Genomic DNA, 20310 nt, shown 5'->3' with positions numbered 1-20310 from the left:
CTCTCTATCCTCCCTGTCAGTACTGGAGAAACAGACATGACACATGGAATTGATTTCCATCATTCGTTTAGCCTAGGCACACAGAACAAGCTAGGCTTTAATGGACTCTGCCATTTAGTATCATAACTTTTACCCCTCACTGTGTTAGTTTCAATTAGGCTCAGTTAATTAAAGACACTAAAAGCTAATGCTCTGTAAAGCATGATGAAAATGCACTCTTAAATCAAGGTTGAAGGATCTGAAAAGTGAAAGGAATGCATTGTTAATCTGATCCGCCTTGCTCATGAATATTAATTAGGTGACAATAGTCATACTAGGTAGCCCTGCCCACACAGAAATCTCCTTGGAATGGAGTACCTCTCCTCATGTATGTCAAATACTACTCGTTTCTTAGTTTGTTCCCTCCTTTTGGTTAAATTGCGACCTTGTTAAAACAAGGGAATGAATTAGTACAATGTAGCCCACAATTTGTTCCCTCGTTTAGTCAAGTTGTGGCCACGATTTAACTAGATTCAAATGGAGGAACGAATTAGTACAATCTGGCAAATTAGTCGCCTACAGTTTGTTTACTCGTTTTAGTTCAATTCTGGCTACGATTTAACAAAATGAAATTGTATTTTTATTTAAACAAAATTAAGTCGTGGGAAGGAATTCTTAATTCCTCGTCACAATATCTTTTTTCTTTTCCAAGTCATGTGACATCATACGGTGAGTAGAAAAAGTGTGCAAAAGACAACTTGTCCACAAACTGTTGTCAGCACAATGGTCTCTGCAAACTATTAAGGGTTAGCCATGATTTGCAGCGATGGGAGTGATTTAAAGTCAAATAAATACAATGAGAACACTGCAAAACCATGTTCGATGACACATTCTTTGAAAACAATAGCAAGTATTGTTAGTAAATTCATAGATTTTTAGGAATATGTATATATATGTGTGTGTGTGTGTATATATATATATATATATACACACACACACACACACACACACTGGAAAAGTGATTTGTAAAGGTGTCAAAGCTTTGTGTTTCGAACACGCTCTTCAATAGTGTTTTGTGACCGATAGATCTTGTCGCACAGCTTTTCAGTGTGTATAGAAAAATTGCTGCTTGTCGGAATCTTGTCAGGTGACCCCTGGTTAGGAAACAGCAAATCTGCGGTATGAAAAAAAAAAAAAAAAAAAAAGAGTGACTGCTTTAAATCTGGTGAAAGCATCTAAGATAAACGGAATAAAAACTTGCACAAAATTGTGTTGGTGAAAATTCGACCAGCATCAGCAGAGTTGTAGCGTTTCCTCGCTGTCACAGCTGATTATCGCATCTGCAGGAGTCTGGTCATTGATTAATGGTGTGAATATGTGTCTGCCGGAGTTTTTTTACCCCACAGGGAAATTTCAATAAAGGTTCCATCCAGCACTTTGAAGTGTATTTTGTAAGGGGGTCAGGTTCTTGATGGATGACCAATGCGGAGTGTGACAGTGGAATGGATACTGGCCGACCTGAGTCTAGATGAGGAGCGGCTGCAGGGGTCAGAGGGCAGGGAATTATTAGGATGGGATTTATTGTTTTCATGGAGGAAAAACTGATCACAGAGGTAATGAACAGATTATCAAAAATGCCATGTTTTTTAAACACGGTAATACCATGTTTTTGACATGGTATCATGGTAGTGGTGGTTAAAATGGTTCAAATCTGATTACCCCTTACTTAGTAGACAACATTTTTGGTTCCTTTGCAAGTATTTTACAGGAGCATGCTGTTCATTTGATCGCAGATTTGGCCCCTTTGGCCTGACTCATCTGGTTAGTTTGCTGAAGTTAGAGCACGAGCACATGACTGGCAGTTCTTCAAGACTTTGTTTCGTGTGTGTGTGTGTGTGGTCTAGCAGCTGCTATGACCCTGCGGCTCTCAGTCTATGCTCACACTCATCTTAGCAGCTGTCTGTTTCCTTCAGGAGATCAACCCCTGCTCTATCTCTTCCTCTCTGTGGTGGAAATGAGGCCTAGTTACTGAACAGACTTTTGTAAGGATAATATCCAGAGATACTAGGCGAGTTTCTTATTGGCATCGAGGTGATTGATTCAAACATGAAAAAACATGATGACAATATTTCTATGTCAGTAAGATATTTCAATGTTTTTGAAAATACAGTAAAAACAGTAATATTGTCAAATATTACTACAATTTATAATAACTGTTTTCTATTTGAAAAGATTTTCCAAATGTAATTTGTCCTTTGATTGCAAATCTGCATATTCATCATCAGCCATCACTCCAGTCTTCAGTGTCACATGATCCATCAGAAATCATTCTTAATTTTCTAAAAAAAATCTCATTATTATCAATGTTGAACACTGCTTAATATTTCAGTGAAAACAGTGATATGTAAAAGACAACATAGTTCCAGTAATACGAATTTGTGGAGGAAAGTCCTTTACTGTCAATAGGGTCCATATCTTTTAAGTTATTTATTGTATTTTGGGGTGTTATTTGTGTTTATGAGTCTCATCAAACCATGTCGTTCTCTTGGCCCTCTCTTCATGCCACTGGAACATAAACAGGGAGCATGCTGTGAGTTAATGGGAAATGAATGAGAAGACAGGCCGAGTAAAGCGTCTCTGACACATTGCCTGCTCCCACCTCTCTCCTGCTAAGATTTACTGTGGAAGAGTATAGGCCAGCCCTGAGATTTGTGTGCTCACAGTTTAACAGACGCCACACGTTACCCCTTTTCCTCTGTCCTATTAAACCAGAGCAGTGATTGTGTCCCTCTGTGATTTGTAACCTTTTTCTCCTGAATGGCACGAAGATTTTTTCAGATGTCCCACTTCCCCCATCTCCCCATCCCCCCCCCCCCCCCCCCTCTCTCTCTCTCTCTCCATAGACTGATGAATCACTTTTGTTAAGTTATGGGAAATAACTGTCTGTGTGAAACATCTTTCAATGCTTATGTTAGCAATTCTCCCATAGCAAAAACGACTAACTCTGCAATATACAGTCTGTAGCTGTTAAATTCTTTTGTATTATTCTTTCCATTCTCTGTTAAAGTGTGCTGAGGCATGTCTGACCCCATGTGGACTCACAGCACTGACCATCAGATCAAAGCTTATGTAAAACACTGTAAGAATGTTTTCATTTAGCTATGGCCACTGATTTGAAGACATTATCTTCGTTGTCCGTGTGATCTTTGCTAATTGTGATGTTATATTTGGTGTTTCGACCTGTGTTAACGGTGGGACTGAGACCACAACCCCCTGTACTATTTTAAAACACTGGTCTTTCGACCTTTAACCTCACTTGACCCTTGACGCTCATAAAACACCAATAATAGTGTTTTATGGCTGGTGTTAGGAACAGGTGTGTTTCAGATATCTCTCTCTTAATGTATCTCTCATTATTTCATTTTCTTTGATGCCAGTGCCCAAAATAAAAATGTTTTTATTTTATTTGAGCAACTCCAAGGTTGCTCTTTCATAGCTAAGGAGACTTAATGGAGCTCTCAGACTCAGTTATGTGTCATTTACAAATAAACTTTGTGTAATGATAATAATAAAGATGATAATAATAATATATAAACTTTTAATTAAAAAAAAACAATAATTCTTAAAAATGTTACAAAATAAAAATATATATTTGTATTATTAACAACAACAACATTTAGTATAATTATTATAATAAATATAATTATTATTATTTGATCTTCCAGAAGATAAATATTTGAGTTCATATTGAAATCGTTGAATTTTGACTTGGGGAAAGCATAATAATAATGCATAACAATAATGTATATATATAATAATATATATTTTTAATTATTATTAATTAGAAAGTTTAAATAAATAAAAAATATATATATTTAAATAATAATTGTATAATGATAATGATGATGGATGGATGACATACTCCAGATATTTTAGATGTTATCCAAATGCATTTAAAAGGCTGGAGAACTGGCTGTTCATAAATGGGGGAATTCCAAGAATGGAAACTCTGAAAACGAAAAAATTGTGAATGTTCCAAATATCCTGTAAACTCTCAATACGTTTTTAATTTTCAGCACATTCAGTGCAGAAGAGTAGGTGCATCATGCCCACATGTCCTCCACTCAATGCCCCTCTTCTTCTTCTTCTTTTACATGAAGCGTCCTGCGATCCCTCAACAGAGCACAAAATGGACACGGAGCTCCCTCAGTTCCTCATCCTTCTCCCCTCCCCACATCACCTCCGTGCTCTTATTGCTTTTCCATGGCAGGGAGCAGAGCAGTAAAAGTAGATTGGTTTGCAATGCTCAAACCTGCTGGCAGCTTCACACACACAGTTTCATTACACACCATTCATTACAGTGTTCAGGCCAGGCCTCTGTATTTGCTTATGAAATCTCTTTGTTTGTCTATATGACATTTTTGGCACTGTAAGTGTTGATGTACTATATGAAGTGCTGGGTAGATTACTTACAAATTGTAGTCCATTACTGAATACAAATTACATGATGAAAACTGTAGTTAGTAACATAACACATAAACATTAATCTAATGTAATAAGACTACTTTTTGATTACTTTTTGGTTACTTTTGGCCTAACTTTTAGCCTTAACTTGTTTATCACATAGATTTGAATAGAACAATATTACTACAGTGATATACAAATAGAACAAAAAGAACAAAAAATGATGTTGAAAATTTGTCATCAACAAAATTAAGTGCATTAAACATTATATTAGGTCAGGGTTTCCCGAACTGGGGTTTGCAAAGGAACTGCAAGGGGTTTGATAAAAAGGTAATAATTATTTAAACCATAAAATTTGACAAAGAAATAAAGACAGCACAAAACACATAAAAGATGAAATATTTTATTTGTTATGCTTCGTGGCCTCTGACTTTTGTAATGCCACAAAACTAAAATACTTTCTGTACATGTATAACCAATAGGCTGTATTAGAAAGGACCATTTAAAAGATAAAAAATTATAATTAGTAAGAATAAATAAATAATGAATAATTAACTGCCATTTTTGTGAACATTAAATAATCATGTAATTAATAAAACTGAATAACTGAGTATTTTAAAATACATATGTAATCTAATTACAAGTAATTTGTGGAATCTGATAACGTAATCCAGATTACATACATTCATAGTCAGTGCTGGGTACCTGGTTATGTGTCTCTGTCACTGATGGTGTGTACTGTGCATGTGCTGTTATGGAGAGTGTATGGGATGTGTAATGACAGCAGATGTGTTTGGCATAAGCTCAATGCTTTGTGAATGAGCCCTGTGAATCCTGGGGGGTCTATATGCACAATCCCAGATTTGATATACTTCTGAACCCGTGATGTTCTTATGTAATCTGCTTCCAGCAGAAGGTTAATCAAAGATTAGTGTGCATCCCCCACTGCGATCTTTGATCATTTAGATGGTAAAACACATTTCCCCTCTGCTTAAAAGAGTTGATGGTGTCAACATGATCCTCTCATGCCATCAGAGTCTTATAGTTCAAGTCATCTCGTATAGATCGTATTTACGAGTTGAGCGCACATGAACCAATGTCGTAAATACCAGTGGGAAGCTCGGGATTTCCTTTAAGCCCCGATCTTTACGAGTTGTGGGAGAGTCAGTGAGAAACATGGAGGAACACCACAACACCGAAAGCATTTCCCGGTGATATTGTCAGGCTTTTCTATTTACAGCGAAGTAAGCTAATTACCTGCAGAATATGATGGGATTATAATATAACAATGTAATATCTAATGAAAAAGTTTGCAGTGGCTTCATAAATTAATTAAAAACATAAAAACCAAAGCACAACTGATGCACATTTATTTGTTCTTCATTTTCTAGAACTAGAGTAGAACCTTGCTGTGTTTTTGTGTAATTAATTAAGAGAAAGTACACCACCATCTTACTCCGACGAAAGTGACTTGAACGCACCTGCCGTCGTAAACACGACTTCCCACCATAAACTTCCCATGAGGACTTGAACACACCATTAGACCTCATCAGGAATAGCAAAGATTCAGTGGACACCATGCACTGGACCAACATGCATTTTGTGATTTGTTCCACATTAGGAGGCCTAATGTGCAATCAGTTAGAATACATTTTTAAGCTGATTTTCACAAATCTGTATGATTATGAACGTGAAACTGCATTGGAAACCCAGTTTGCTTTCAAAAGTAACACATATTTCAAACAAACAAACAAACAAACAAAATACAGTTCTAAAGTTTAGGGTCGGCAAGATTCTTTGTCTCTCACCAAGGCTGCATTTATTTGATGAAAAACTACAGTAAAACAGTATGATTGTATTCTACAGTATTTAAATATTAAAAGTTATTCCTGTTATGGAAGCTTTTACTCAAGTCTTCAGTCACATGATCCTTCGGAAATCATTAATTTGCTGATTTTTTTTTGCTCAAGAATTATCAATTGTCATGGGTTGTTGTTTAAAATTGTGTTGTTGTTTTTAATTAAACTTGCCACTTTTAAAGGTAAATGTAAGGCCTATATTTTAAGTATAAAACTTAACACATATATTTCAAGTATAAAAATGGTATACCTTTTAAGTTTTGCTTTTTAAGTACTTAGTGAAAATATAATATGTAAATAGTAAACTATAAGTATGATGTTATGTTCACTTAAAGAAAACTTACAAGTTTTGTAGTATAAAACTACTAAAGTACTTGTTTACTGAGACGAGAGTATACTTCTGTACTTCTATAAAAAGTGCTACAAGTATTAAAATAGTAAACTAATAGTATACTTATAAGTTCACTTGTAGTACAGATGCAGTACAAATGAGAAACGTAGTTGTGAACTAGTGTGCACTTAAAGTTTACTACTGTTACACTTATAGTACACTTAAACGTATACTTTTATATACTAAAAAGTGGGTCAATTTAGTCCCAAGCAGTATTGAAATATACATTCACAAGTTCACTACCAGTACATTGATTTTAATATACTTACTGCATGAAGTATACTTAAAAATATACTTGAACATTACTTATACTTAATATGAACTACAGTATGCTAAAGTATGCTAAAGTATACTTATTTTTCGTATGGGTAACTTGATTATAAACAAACTTACCGTGAGTCTTCGACAATACTCTGGAAATTTGATTGGGTTGTGAAACATGGTTTAAATGTGACAAGTGGGTGGAGTGGTCGGGTTCAAAAAACTGATGCCAACTATGGTTGAGAGGCAAAGAATGTTATTACATCATGATCAAAGCTTACAAAGAGAGACTTTTTTAGGAATAAAGTTCACTAACTGATGAATCATGCCCAGTAAATGCATTTAGAAAGGTTCAGGCTGACTTTAAACACTGTAAAATGTGTTTAACAGAGCAGTATCGCAACTGAAAACAATTCAAATGTCAAATTTTCTGAGTGACTGTACCTGAATCTGCGGATATCAGTGAGTTCTACTCATTTTAGCAATGAATCTCACAGAGCCCCCACCACAGCCCCATGTCTGGCACTCAACAGTTGTTTTGTGTTTTTGCCCCTTATTTTCTGTCTCTCCCTCTCTTAGTAGATGAAGGGTCAAGTGTTTTGTTGGAGGTTTTGAGGACCTCTTATTTTGTGTGTCCATCTGCATGTGTGTGTGTGTGCATGCTTGATCAAATCAATGTGTGTGTGTATGTGGGGGATGGAAGGGGGATTAGGTTCATGTTCAGTCTTTTGTCCTTCACTATCATTAATTTTCTCTCCCTTTCCTAACCAACTCCATTCCGTTCCAGTTCTTCCCCTCTGAATTGAAAAGAGACAGCGGGACTGGGAAGTTTGGGGGGGATTGAGAATTCCCCTTGCCCCCATTCATACTTAATCAAGGCTGTTCACTACCCCGCTAACAACAGCTTTAACCAGTACAGTACTGGAAGAAAGTTTACTCCCCAGTTCATGTCCAGGGTGTTTTGTAAGCAGTGCTGGGTAGATTACATACAGTAGTCCAAAAATGACATGATACAAATTTTAGTTTGTAAGAATCTTCTACAATACTTTCCAGATATAAGCAATATTTTTAGAAAGGAATATGTAAAAGTTAGAAAAGAAGATTTAGTGAGAGCCAATGAATTAGGAATAATGTACTGTTAATATAAAACTGTAGTCTGATTATATATATTTTTTTATTAAAGGGGGGGGGGGGGGGGGTATTGTTTTAATAATTTAACACTGTGTTGTGAAAGATTATATTGTGGCTTTATTTATGGTCTTGATGTGTCATTATATTATTACCACTTTACCAAAATCAAGCTCAAATGGAGTTACAAGGTTTTTGACCAGCGGATGCCAGACATGTGTGTTTTTTCCGTCATTAGAACGGCCCAACTGCAGTTATATTTTACACATTTTTACAGGTTATAAAGTTTATTGTAGCTACAGTATATGGGCACTCAGTTTTATTCTGTAAATTGGCCAAAATCTCATGTTATAAAAGATGAAGTGTAATAGAGTTGCAAGGTTTAGTTACAAACTGTTTTTAATACTTTCATTGGTTAAATATTTGCAAAACCCACAGACAGATGTAAAGGGTGGCCAAAAGAAAATATGAAGATACAGAGATATGGATATGGAGATGTGGAGGTTTCCGCCTGACAACGACGAAATAATCCGTTACTACCACCAAGCAAGGCCTGTAAGCGTTCGTGCATGTGCTGTCGCTCCAGTGTGGAGAATACTGTCGACCGGATGTACTTGGAGATATGTGTGTGCACTGTAGTTGGGAGTATCAAGTTAAGCCTCCCCAGTGAGTATATGTGGAGTGTATGTTCATATGATAACTCCCCCGGAGGGCAAGTGTCCATTAATCACTCAGATGCTCATCTGTTCCAAACGCTTCATTAGCTCTCCTTCCTCCCTGCCTCTCTCATTCCTCCTCTTCTCCTTTTCACTTCACTCCAGAGTCCCACACTACTCTGTGTCCCTGTATTTACTGTTCTCTGCGCATGCAGGTTAGGTGAAACACGTCATGCTCCCTTGCTTTTGTTTGGGAATGGCCAGTAAATGAGGGAGTGAAGTGGTAAACGAATGAATGGGAAGAACCAGTGAATAGGTTTCACTGAAAGGCAACCCTTTAGATTAATGGCTGATTCTTCAAATACAGCATTTCTGTGTCCCAGGGATTGATTTACATTAGAGTGTTTTTACTTTTAGGTTACATTGAAACTATTTTGGATATTTTTGCTACTTTTCAGATGTCTTTTATGTAGGCTACAGTATATATACAGTAAAAGTTTGAGGTCGTGCACGTGTTTCTATAAGTACTTAATGCTCACCAAGGCTAAAAAAATACTGTAAAACTGTAATATTGTGAAATATTATTACAATTTACTGTTTTCTATTTTAATATATATATTTAAAAGAAATAAGTAATTTATTCCTGAATGGAAAACCAAACCATCAAAGCAACAACAAAAACAGACAACCAAGAACTGAAACACAGGGCTATAAATACACATAAAACATAAGGGATAAAACAGGAACAGCCACGTGATACTAATTATAAAACTTTTGAATAACTAAGGTAACAAACGAACAGGGACTAAACAAGCATGTTGTTTCCATCACTGTCATTTGTTGGTTTATACCAATTTTAATACAAGTTCCTAAAAATGTTTAAAAGGCTGCATTCTCCTATGAAGCATGGTTGACCACTGATGGACATTGTTAATAAACAAATTAAACTAGTACAAATGAGACGAGTACATTTATATAAAAGTACACAGGGCCAAATGTGTCCATATAGTAAAAAAATAAAAAACACACCCAAATGTGGTTTTCTGTTCTTGTCCTCTTTTCAACGTTTTACTTTGATCACTTTGCTTGAAAGTTTCATTGTGATATCATATGGCACAACAGACCCTTTGTGGTGCGCTTGGTGTGTGTAGTTGTGGTGACGGAGTGTGTTTACTATGCTCTTTCGTATGTTAAAGCATTAACAAGGCATGTGGGCATGTGATGAGTCAATGTTTAGAGTGAGTCATGCATTGATGTCCCAGCATGCCTTGAGATTAACGTATATCCCAGGAAAATCCACTAAACAGACGAAGAGTTTGACTGAGATTTTACCCTAATCCAGTTAGTGGATAACAAACTCTTTATGCACAGCATTTACACGTGTATGTGTGTGTGTGTGTGCGTGCGTGTGCGTGTGTGGTTGGTTCAGGTATACCCTACATTATGGGGTCAAAATGTCCCCACAAAGATGCTCATATAGTATATATATATAGTATGATAGAGTATAGAATATGGAGTTCATATTTGAGAAGGAAAACACACCTTAGTTTTATTCAGTAGCGCAAACTGAGCAAAAAACATGCAATTTGGTGCTGTTGCTGATATGTACATGGTCAAAATATAAGATGAGATTCAACTTGTAAAGAGATCTGTATAACAGTATAACTAACTACTTACAGAGTGACTGATATTTATAGGCATTTTATGTATCTCCCAATAATATGTCTTAGTAAGATGTTATGTCTTAGTAAGGTTTTATGATCAAAGCTCTGTAGTTTTTAGTGTTGGGGAAAAACATATATAATGCATTTCACTATGATGATTGAGAGATATACAAACAAACGTTTCACAAAAACCTTATCATATTTTATACTTACATTTTAACTTGATTCTTCTTATGTAATTAAAGGGGTGGTGTAATGCCCTTTTCACAAGATGTAAAATAAATATCTGATGTCCCCAGAGAGTGTATGTGAAGTTTTAGCTCAAAATACCCCACAGATATTTTTATATAGCATGTTAAAGTTGACGCTTTTTGAGGGTGAGCAAAAACGGCTTGTTTTGTGTCTGTCTCTTTAAATGCAAATGAGCTGGTGCTCCCGGCACAGGGGGCGGAGCTACAACAGCGTTCTTAGCAGCTTTGATTACCTCACACAGACATGGACTGAAAAGTTCAAAAACTTTTAGCCTTTTATGTTCAAACCGGAGTCAGAAAGATGGAGAGACTCAAGAAGAAGTGACAACATGTAGACAACATTCCTGAATGGTTAGTTGATGAATTTATGTAGCTTATGTGTAGTTATCTTCTAGTCATTGATTAGCATATTTTGTCTTGTGTAAATTCTCATCACCAACCCGGGAGGAATGTCGTGTAGTCCATACCAGCCGTTTGTTGTAGTCCTTAAAAAGCAATTTCTTTAAAATAAAATATCTCCCTTTGCTTTGAACTTTGAGCATTGTAACTTTGCAGATGTTGTTTATGCTCAAACAACAACATTACACACTAACTAACAAAATTAACCACCCCCAACTAAACCTAAGTGGCTTCAGTCCAGGAAGTGTTCACCTTGAAATATTACTAACAATGTTATATTAACAATATATTCTATAAACTATTCATTAAACAAGCAATATATTCTTAGTCATTCTTACATTTACTTTCTAAAAATCATTAAAGATTTCACAGCAAAAAGGCATGACTTACGACCTTCATTTTTAGAATTAAAAGAGTATGAAGTATCAATCAGATACCAGAAGGCATTTTTTTTTTCAGCAAAGTTTTGATCATGTTGATAATTTAGAGACCTTAGAAATAGGATAAAGCAGCTGCTGAGGGTCAGATTTGAAAACAGGATGACAGTCCTTCCATTTTCCACAGAAAATAGTGGACAGAAATGAAGAAAGGGAAAAGGTAGAGGAAAGATGAGGAAAAAGAGAGGGAGCGAGCACGAGGAGGGATTAAATGTGTGTGAGGATGGGGGTAGTGGAGGAGGAAAGGGCCACAGACAAAGTGAGAGAGGGAGGAGGGTTGCAGGAGAAGGGGGCGGTGCTGTGGCGGCAAACAGCAGGGAAAGAGAGGACAGGGCAGGACAGAGGAGAAGGGGGTTTCTACCAGAGAAAAGAGAGGAAACTTTGGCATGAGGCGGAGGAGCAGAGCGAAAGAAAGATAGAGAAAGAGAAGAAGCAGACTGGGATTGTACCTCCAGGACAGACTGGGGGAAGACGCGAGGAGGCAGCCATGCAGAGCACTATGGGTATGTCAGCAACACGACTGTATTTATTACTCCCTCTGAATGCACGAGAGTTCAGATTACCACTGCAGCTCACAGGAGCTTTGAAGTGATGTGAAATGAATGATTAACTTTCTTAAAGCTGATCACACTGGGGTGAGAAGAAGCTCTTTGAAGTTATGGAGCAGTGTTAGTGCTTTCTTCTGTGTGAGAACGACTGCATGGCACAAAGTTAATCGTAATGTGTTGTTTTGAGGGTATACAGCAAGTTGACTCTACTACTCGAAGGGTTTTTTATTGTTCTCTCAGAGCATTATAGAGATCTCAGTTATGTTTCATTTAAGTATCAACTTTTTCTATGTATGTTTCTCCTGAAATTCCTACTATATACAGTAAGAATATGATGTGAATGTGGACAACAAAAGCTTACATCATTGATACTGGAAGAATGTGACAAATGCGTGAGTTTATATTGAGATTTATAACTATTGCAGACTTTGGCATCTTGCTTTTGAGGTCTTGTTTATTGAGATTGTATCTGGGACTCAGTTCACATGTGAGATTACTGGGGGCTTTTTCTTACAGGAGAAATATCTTAGAAGCATGAGGCTTAAACAAAAGTCTCTATTTGCTCTCATTTTAATGTCATTCTTGTCATATCTTTTGTTGTTTTGTGTGTGTGTGTGTGTGTGTGTGTGTGTGTGTGTGTGTGTGTGTGTGTGTGTGTGTGTGTGTGTGTGTGTGTGTGTGTGTGTGTGTGTGTGTGTGTGTGTGTGTGTGTGTGTGTGTGTGTGTGTGTGTGTGTGAGAGAGAGAGAGAGAGAGAGAGTGTGAAAGCAGGGCCTTGTGAATTGATTGATTTACAGAACTTGGTTAAACTGTTTTATCTTTGTTTTGTGGACTTTTACGTTGTTGAAAAGCAGTGTTTCGGAAGTACACCCTTAAACATAAAGGTTCTTCATTAACATTTATTGTTCCATGAAGAACCACCAATGGAACCTTTCCGTTGCACAAAACTGTCTTTAGTGGAAAAAGTGCCAAAGTTTCTTACACTAAGAAAAAATGGTTCTTTAAAGAGCTGTGCACTGAAAGGTTGTTTGGGGAACCCAAAATGGTTCTTCTGGAATAATGGAGAAAAGTCCCTTTTGGAGTTTTTTGTTTGCTTTATTGTGAATGTGAAGTAAAAAGTTGATGTATGACCAACTGGCCTAGATTGGAACGTCCAACACACACACACACACACACACACACACACACACACACACACACACACACACACACACACACACGCACACTCCAATCACTCCTTGCCGAGTGCTTATACAAAGCTTCTTCAAACTAGTCAAACACCGCTAAGCTTCTTGCGCAGCATGCAGTCTGATCTATTGACATTTCGTTTTTCGAATGGGATGAAGTTTAGATTGAAGCGCCCCCAAGTATACTGAGATTCCCGTTTGTGTTTAAAGTGGATGTGACTCAGCTCGTGGCACATTCTTGCAGAAAAAGCCTGAAATAGAGCGGCCCGTTACGGCGTGTCAGCAGCGTCCAGACTCCACTCCAGATGAGATCACCTAGGGGGGTGGAAAGGTGCTTGCGTCAGTGAGTCGGAAAATAATAGATGAGTTAAATCACTCTCATATGTTACAGGGCTCTGAAATACAGCCTTAGTAAATGCGGTCAGCTCACTGTCTCTGTAAGGACAGAATGTGCCTCACTGTCTAGCTGTGCCTCACAGGTTTAGGTTCTCCAAAACACCTCGTACCATCTCCTCTTCGTCACTTTACTGTTTCCATTTATGAGATGCCTTTATGTGCCAAGTATTTATATAAGGCTGTAGCTTCCTGCCGACGTATATACAGAGGGAGAGCTCATTACCGAGTCAGTCTCAGCTGACTTCACTGAATCACAACTTTCCATGCCACTCTTTTCCTCTCCGTCTGAGCTTGGCTGGAATCTGTTGGGACAGTGTGTGTATGTCCACATCCTCTTGCGGCTGGTCTCGCTGTGGCGTGTTTGCAAGTTTCACGACCAGCTCCAAGGTTGTCTTTTTTTTCTGTTTGCGGCTCCTGCGTGGTTCACCATCTCTGCACTTGAATTACATATTCATGCTGGCATAGTTTGTCTGAGGCCACGCTGGTTATGTAAGCGCTGGTGTGGAATTAATTTACTGTTATGTGCGCTGTGCCACTTTTCCCTCCGACTGCAGTGCATTTCTGCGCTGGGATTTCAGTTTGATCATGAGACTGATGATTATGGTTTGTCAGAAACACCGCAAGATTATTTATTTGTCTCTTCCTGCTGATGTTTGGTTCAGAAAGCTTTGAGAGGAGGCAGAGAAGCCATTTTGAGGAAATCAATAACCACAGCTAATAAAGAAATACTTTGACTTCAAGAACTCGCATAAAAACGTATCTATTGTCCATTTAAAAACCAAAGAACCCATTATTTCCTCATGAAACAGGGGCAAAACACAACTTTCTATCACGAAAAGTAAATTTTCATTTATTTTCCTTCACTGTATAAAGTGGCAGCTGTGGTTGCCAGAAACTCACCGTAATGTGTGTGTGTGTGTGTGTGTGTGTGTGCGTGTGCGTGTGCGCGTGCGTGTGCGCGTGCGTGTGTAAATAAATGTGTATATATAAAATAAAATAAAATAATGCGATAAAAATTAATGCAATAATAGAAAATGTAACACAGAAGAATGTATACTGATAACAAAACTGAAAACAAAACGTATGTACAGTATGTTTTTCATCGAAATTATATGGTCAAATTTACAGTACATTTAATGTGATGGTAAACCATTTACAATTTTTTTCTGTTTGGTAAAGTAGTTTTAAAAGGATTTTTACTGTAGCATTTTACTGTCTTTTCCTATAAAATAATGCAATTTTACAGTGTATGCTTTGTTTTCCACATTATCAGATTTCATCAAAAAAAATATATATATATACCACAGTATTTTCATACGTTTTGGACACTGATTTCTCAATCGGGCTACATTTATATACTGTGATTATTCAACTACCGGTAATCTGGATAGGTATTTGAGATCATTTTTTTTAAATATCAAAACCTTTTGAATTTGAATAAACATCAGCTCACAGTCATTTCTGCAGGGCAGTAGCTCGTCCTTGTTGTTTTCTATAAAAACCAAACTGTCTGTCCTCCTGTTCATAACTGAAGGTCTGAATTTCACTCTGATGGATCAGTATTGTTTTTTCAGACCGTACTCTTTACTTACATAAAAAAAAAATCCATCACTTTATTACCATCCTACCAGTGGCATCTCCTCAAAATGGCCACTCTCAAAGTAATAACAATGAGGTAGAGCCACAGCTCCTCTCCGTTCTGCTGTTATTCCAAGTGTCTGTTTCTGACCACTGGATTGAACTGAATAATCATTAGTGGTTGGAAATTCCTACCGTGGCATAGAGCAGCTGACTCAGAAACAACAGGCTCCTGGACGTTACCGTTCCCACGCTGGACGCTTTTCTACTGCTTGCAAATGCCCAGAATTGCAATGGGTCAGATTGACCAAGTATTGTTGACCACACAGTGGTAGTCTGACCAGTCTTGCGTAGCCAGACTCTCAGCATATAAGGCCTGATCCATTTTGCTGCAAAAACCAGCTTAGAAAAAGTTGGCACAGTAGTGTAAGACCTTAAATGGCTGTACAGAAAAAATAGTGCAAAATGTGTGTACATCAGAAGTTTTTTCAATTCAAACCTAAAAAGTACCATAAGTAGGCTACTTATTATCTCACAGCCATAACTCAAAGTAGAATATACAATTTTGCTTGTGGTTGTCTAGTTTACCTTCGACAAAGTGCCTCAACTCTGAGAAAACTCTGAGGCCTGATTGGTCTCCTCATCCTTTGGGAAGTGTCTTTGAAACTGTGCAGACCTTTTACATTCACAAACAGCTTATATTATACATTACTTCAAATGTAACATCTGAAAAAGCATAATATGGGGAACTTTAAATCAAGTTTTTACACAAGATTAAACTAAAGAGGTCAAGTTATATTAACATAGAACCTTATTTAGTTGTAATAGACAAATCAAGTTATACTGTACTCAGAACCATAAACAACTGTTTAATAACTTTAAATACTTTAATATTTCCATCTCGATTGCATATTTTGTGTGGACTTAGTGTAATAATGGAGGTGATTTTTTTAAAAATGTATATTTTTTTAATAGATTACCGAGATGCTTGCACTCAATCTTATACCAGTCAGACCATGTGAGGTTGTTCCTGCTGGCAGATGCTTTGTAATGGGCACTACGGTTGGCGTCTGGGCCTGTGCCAGTGAGTCTAGCACTGCTCACTGGGTAAAACAAAATGTCCACCGTTGATTGGCAGGTAGTGTCAGTCCAGATGGCAGCAGCTCCTGTGTGGTATTGTGCAAATACCGTCGCCTGCTGCATCTCATTCTGGAGTCTGAGGCAGCCGGCTCTTTTCTGAAAGGCTCTCGCTGGATGAGATGCCCAGGGAGGCTCGGAAAGTTAGACAGGAGAGATTGTCTTCGTAAGGTTTGTGAGGCGGTTCGGGGCCCCTGTTCAGGGGGGCCTTTAATAGAGCCCATATGCTTTGAGATGCTAAAGAGCCGACCAGCCCCTTGTCTCCTCAAACTTTGAGTTTCCCCCCTCTCACTCATTCTTTTATGGATTCCTCTACTTCACTCAGGCCTTCCCCTTCCTGCGACTTATTTATGCATGTTCACGAACACTCCACCTGCTCAGGTTTTAATTTGTCTTTCTTTTATGGTCTATCTATCATTCATTGTCCCTTTCTTTCCTCTCTTCTCTGTGGAGTTCTCCCTCTGTTTTTGTTACAAACTCTGGCTCCCTCCCCCTCTCGCTCTCTTTCACCCCAGGCAGTGCACATGTAGGCCTCAAGTGTCATGGCAACAGCCCCAAACAGAGCCAAAAGCCAAAAGCCTGTAACAGCAACAGGTTGGCAGTGAAACTAGCAGGACCAATAATGCCTGTTCTACAGGCAGTGTTTCCCTTCCGCTTTTAATTCGATCCAGCATTTCAACAAAGAAATATACAATTAATTGAAGGAGGAGATCTGCAGGGGTTTACCATGAAAAATGAGTTGCTTTACACAGAATTTAACAGCAGCCATGTGGTCTCCGGGAATCGCTGTTGTAATGCCATTGGATAAGAGATTTGAATTTTGAGTGAATTCACTAGTGCCAAAATAAATTTTCTAAATTTGAAACTCTCAAAGCCTGTTCACACTAATAATGATAACTGTTACGATGTTACGATAACTGTATTACTGTTACGATAGATATATTAGTGTTACAATATTGTTCTGTTTATTAAGCATGCACTGCAGTTTTGTCGTCGTCTGCGTCAAATGCTCGTGCTCTTTAAATCAGGATGGATTCTGGTTGGCTGTCAGTGTTCTTATCGTTCATCAGCTGGAAAAAATCGTTCTGGAAGTGATTCCAACGATATTGTTTCTCGGTGTCGTCATCGTTATAGTTGTGGTGTGGTCGATGCTATTCTTTTATATTTAGAGCGAATTTTAGAACTATATATTTATAGTTATCATCGTTGATGTGAACGGGCCTTTAATATGTTGTTTTGTTCTAGTTCTTGTCCCAATCATATAAAAAAAGTAATAAATGGATAATGGTTTGCCTTTTTTTTCTGTTTCTTCTATAAAACAAACTTTATGCTTCGGTAGTTTTTTATGAAGATTGTGGTATAAAATTGATAAGAATGAATAACAGAAATTTTAATTTGTATATAGCACAGGACTTGAAGATCGGGTTTATAACGTTTTGTGGAGACACATTTATGTGGCCAAGAGTAAATGAAACCGTTTTAACAAATCGGACAGCTATCCGACCAGGTGTATTTTTATTTCTATTACCATGAGAACCCTGACACATCCAAACAAGTATTGTAAAGAAATCACAAAGTTAAGAAGACTCTCGTCTTCCTTATCAATAAATCATACACACACTCCCCGTTCCCATTCTGCTTTGTTTTCCTGACACAGAGAATTTTACACACATAATTAATGACAACACACTCAGTGCTTTTGTACATGTGCCAGAAAGAATAATCCTTGTTCTCAGACAGCAAGGCTGTGAAAGTGTGATCAGTGACTCATTGTCATCCTTCAGAATAAAACTCCTGACTGAGAAATGAAGGGATGAAAGAAGACATTCAGTCCGTCAGATCACTTCAGTACACACTGAGGAGGATATTTGGGTCCACTGATGGTAATGACTCCCTCTCTCTTGCTCCATTGACTCTATTATTGCAAATGCGTCATTCATGACTAAACACTGTTCCTCCAGACTTGGGCGCCGGTGGACTTTTCAGACTGGCCAACAGCATAATTCAATTTATCAAGTCTTTAGCTAATTTATTTGAGCCAGTCTTGCACATTAGCTGATAAGGACAGTGTAAAAAGTGACTGACATCCACATTCCTGAAGTTGTATCCTATATTGTATAATTCTACTATGCACTAAAAGTATGTACTTCGCTTGTGATGACAAAGTACATACTTCTGAGAATGCAGAAACACTGTACACCAGTATTGTGTAGACAAGCATGTGCAATTTAGTGTTCATTTTAGTGCTGCCAGCCGATTAAAAGAATACTATTAATCACACATTTTTCTATAATTAATCTCGTTCACTCCTTGCTGATATAGTGCACTAAACTGTTATTCTCTACATAGGAATTTGAGAATGAGTAAACAAGTCAGCGACTTCGGACAAAGCAACAGAGCCAACAACGAAGGTTGTTTCCTGTGCTGGAGTCAACCCCAACTCTACAGGGATAATCAGAGTTGAGGAATCCACTTTTCTGGAGTAGACTCCCTATCACTAGTGAACACAGAGAGCCACTTCATAGTACCGAATTGAGTTCTCTCCTGCCTCACATTGGCTATGTCTGGGCTAAAAGCTGCACCGCAAACACTACAGGTGACTGCCAACTAGCATGTGCATTTAGTGCCTGTGTGTAAGGAAATAACGGTCTATCAGCAAGTATCAATAGTCTGTTTTCATCATTCACAAAGGGAAACCAAAACTAGCATTGCAGATATACAGTCCTAAAACATAGAAGGATAGGTGTGTTACGGCCCTTGTTACAGTTGGGTTGTTTAAAAACACTTGAATGAATAAGAGTATGGTCATATACTGTATCTCTAGCCAAAGGATGACAGAAAAAACATTTCTAAATTTGTAAAATGTACGTGTTCATTTTGATAGCCCTAGTTCAATTAGCTATTTGCTATTGGGATTTGTTCCCTGGCTGAAAATATAAGAGATCTGTCACCAACTCTTTAGTGGGGTTGTGAATGTTAAAAGCATTTTTTACACACAATTTGGGACACACTAATCCTAATCCAGGAAACTACAAACATGAAAATTGAGATTTAGCATTAGTAACACTATACTAGCATAAAGGGCCATGGACTTTTTTTATGATTTATAATCTTCTGAATGTAGATCATTCCTATAATCATCAGATTAAAATAGATAAAAACAAAAGTCACTATGACCTTTTTATTTTTAGGTCTCATTAGTTGTTGTTGGCATTCTTTTCTAAACTAATTTAGAGCAGTCTAATTAATTGTGTTGTTTGGCTTTTTGTAGTAACTGTAAATTGCTAATTTCCCTCTTCCTAAATAACAAATACTATGTTAATTAAGTTTAATTACCGCTACAATTACTCTCCGTGGCATATATGAATAATTCATGAGCACACACACCTTGTAATTGCAGCAACCTAATTAGTGTGTTTCAAAGTAGGTTCTTCAGATCACTAACAGTATGTTTAGTTTTCTGCTGCGGTCATGTGACCATGATCTTTTTTCGGTGTGTTTGTGAATGTAACCGTGAGTGTTTTTGTATCATTGTGTATGTTATCTGATGGAGGGGACAATACGAGTGCAGCTGGCAGGAAGCAGCGGAGCGGCCGCGGGTTGCAGAGCGGCCGTTTGGAGATCTCTGGGGGGGTTCGGACGTGTGACTGAAGCAAGACACTGATTCATATCTATAACTCACACTGATATACATGTAACACGTTTAAATCTGGGAGAAATGTGAGAGACATTACAGTAGTGCTAGATGATGAGAGGACACCGTGTAAAAGGAAAAACTTTTTTTATTTTATTAAAAAGTGTATTTTTAGAGCAAAATCTTTGTGGTGAGACTAGTTTTGTTGGTAAACACAAACGTTTTTATTGTTAACTTTAACTAAAACAGACTATCAAACATTTTCTGTCATTGAAATAAAAAAATGATATTAGATGAAAAAACTTGAACGAAAATATAAAAAGTTAAAGTTCTAAAATGACT

The 20310-nt window shown here is 37.4% G+C and overlaps 1 protein-coding gene across 4 annotated transcripts in view; it reads left to right on the top strand.

Annotated features, from left to right (window-relative positions):
- lzts2a (leucine zipper, putative tumor suppressor 2a) overlaps positions 1–20310 on the top strand; it is a 53470-nt gene that overhangs the window by 23745 nt on the left and 9415 nt on the right. Inside the window, exons 3-4 of one of the 4 annotated variants that reach the window (XM_079635186.1) lie at positions 18119–18217; positions 18684–18930. The exons of 2 other annotated variants lie outside the window; for them this stretch is intronic. In XM_079635186.1, coding sequence (XP_079491312.1) covers positions 18895–18930 — 36 coding nt within the window. In that variant the 5' untranslated portion in view covers positions 18119–18217; positions 18684–18894. Of the gene's footprint in view, positions 1–11801; positions 11993–18118; positions 18218–18683; positions 18931–20310 lie in introns of those variants that run through there. One more of the 4 variants, XM_079635189.1, reaches the window with a different exon arrangement.

Source organism: Phoxinus phoxinus (genome assembly GCF_949152265.1).
Source record: "Phoxinus phoxinus genome assembly, chromosome: 14".
Classification (NCBI taxonomy): domain Eukaryota; kingdom Metazoa; phylum Chordata; class Actinopteri; order Cypriniformes; family Leuciscidae; genus Phoxinus; species Phoxinus phoxinus.
The sequence above is the reverse complement of the archived record's forward strand: the minus strand, read 5'-3'. Positions and strand labels throughout refer to the sequence as shown.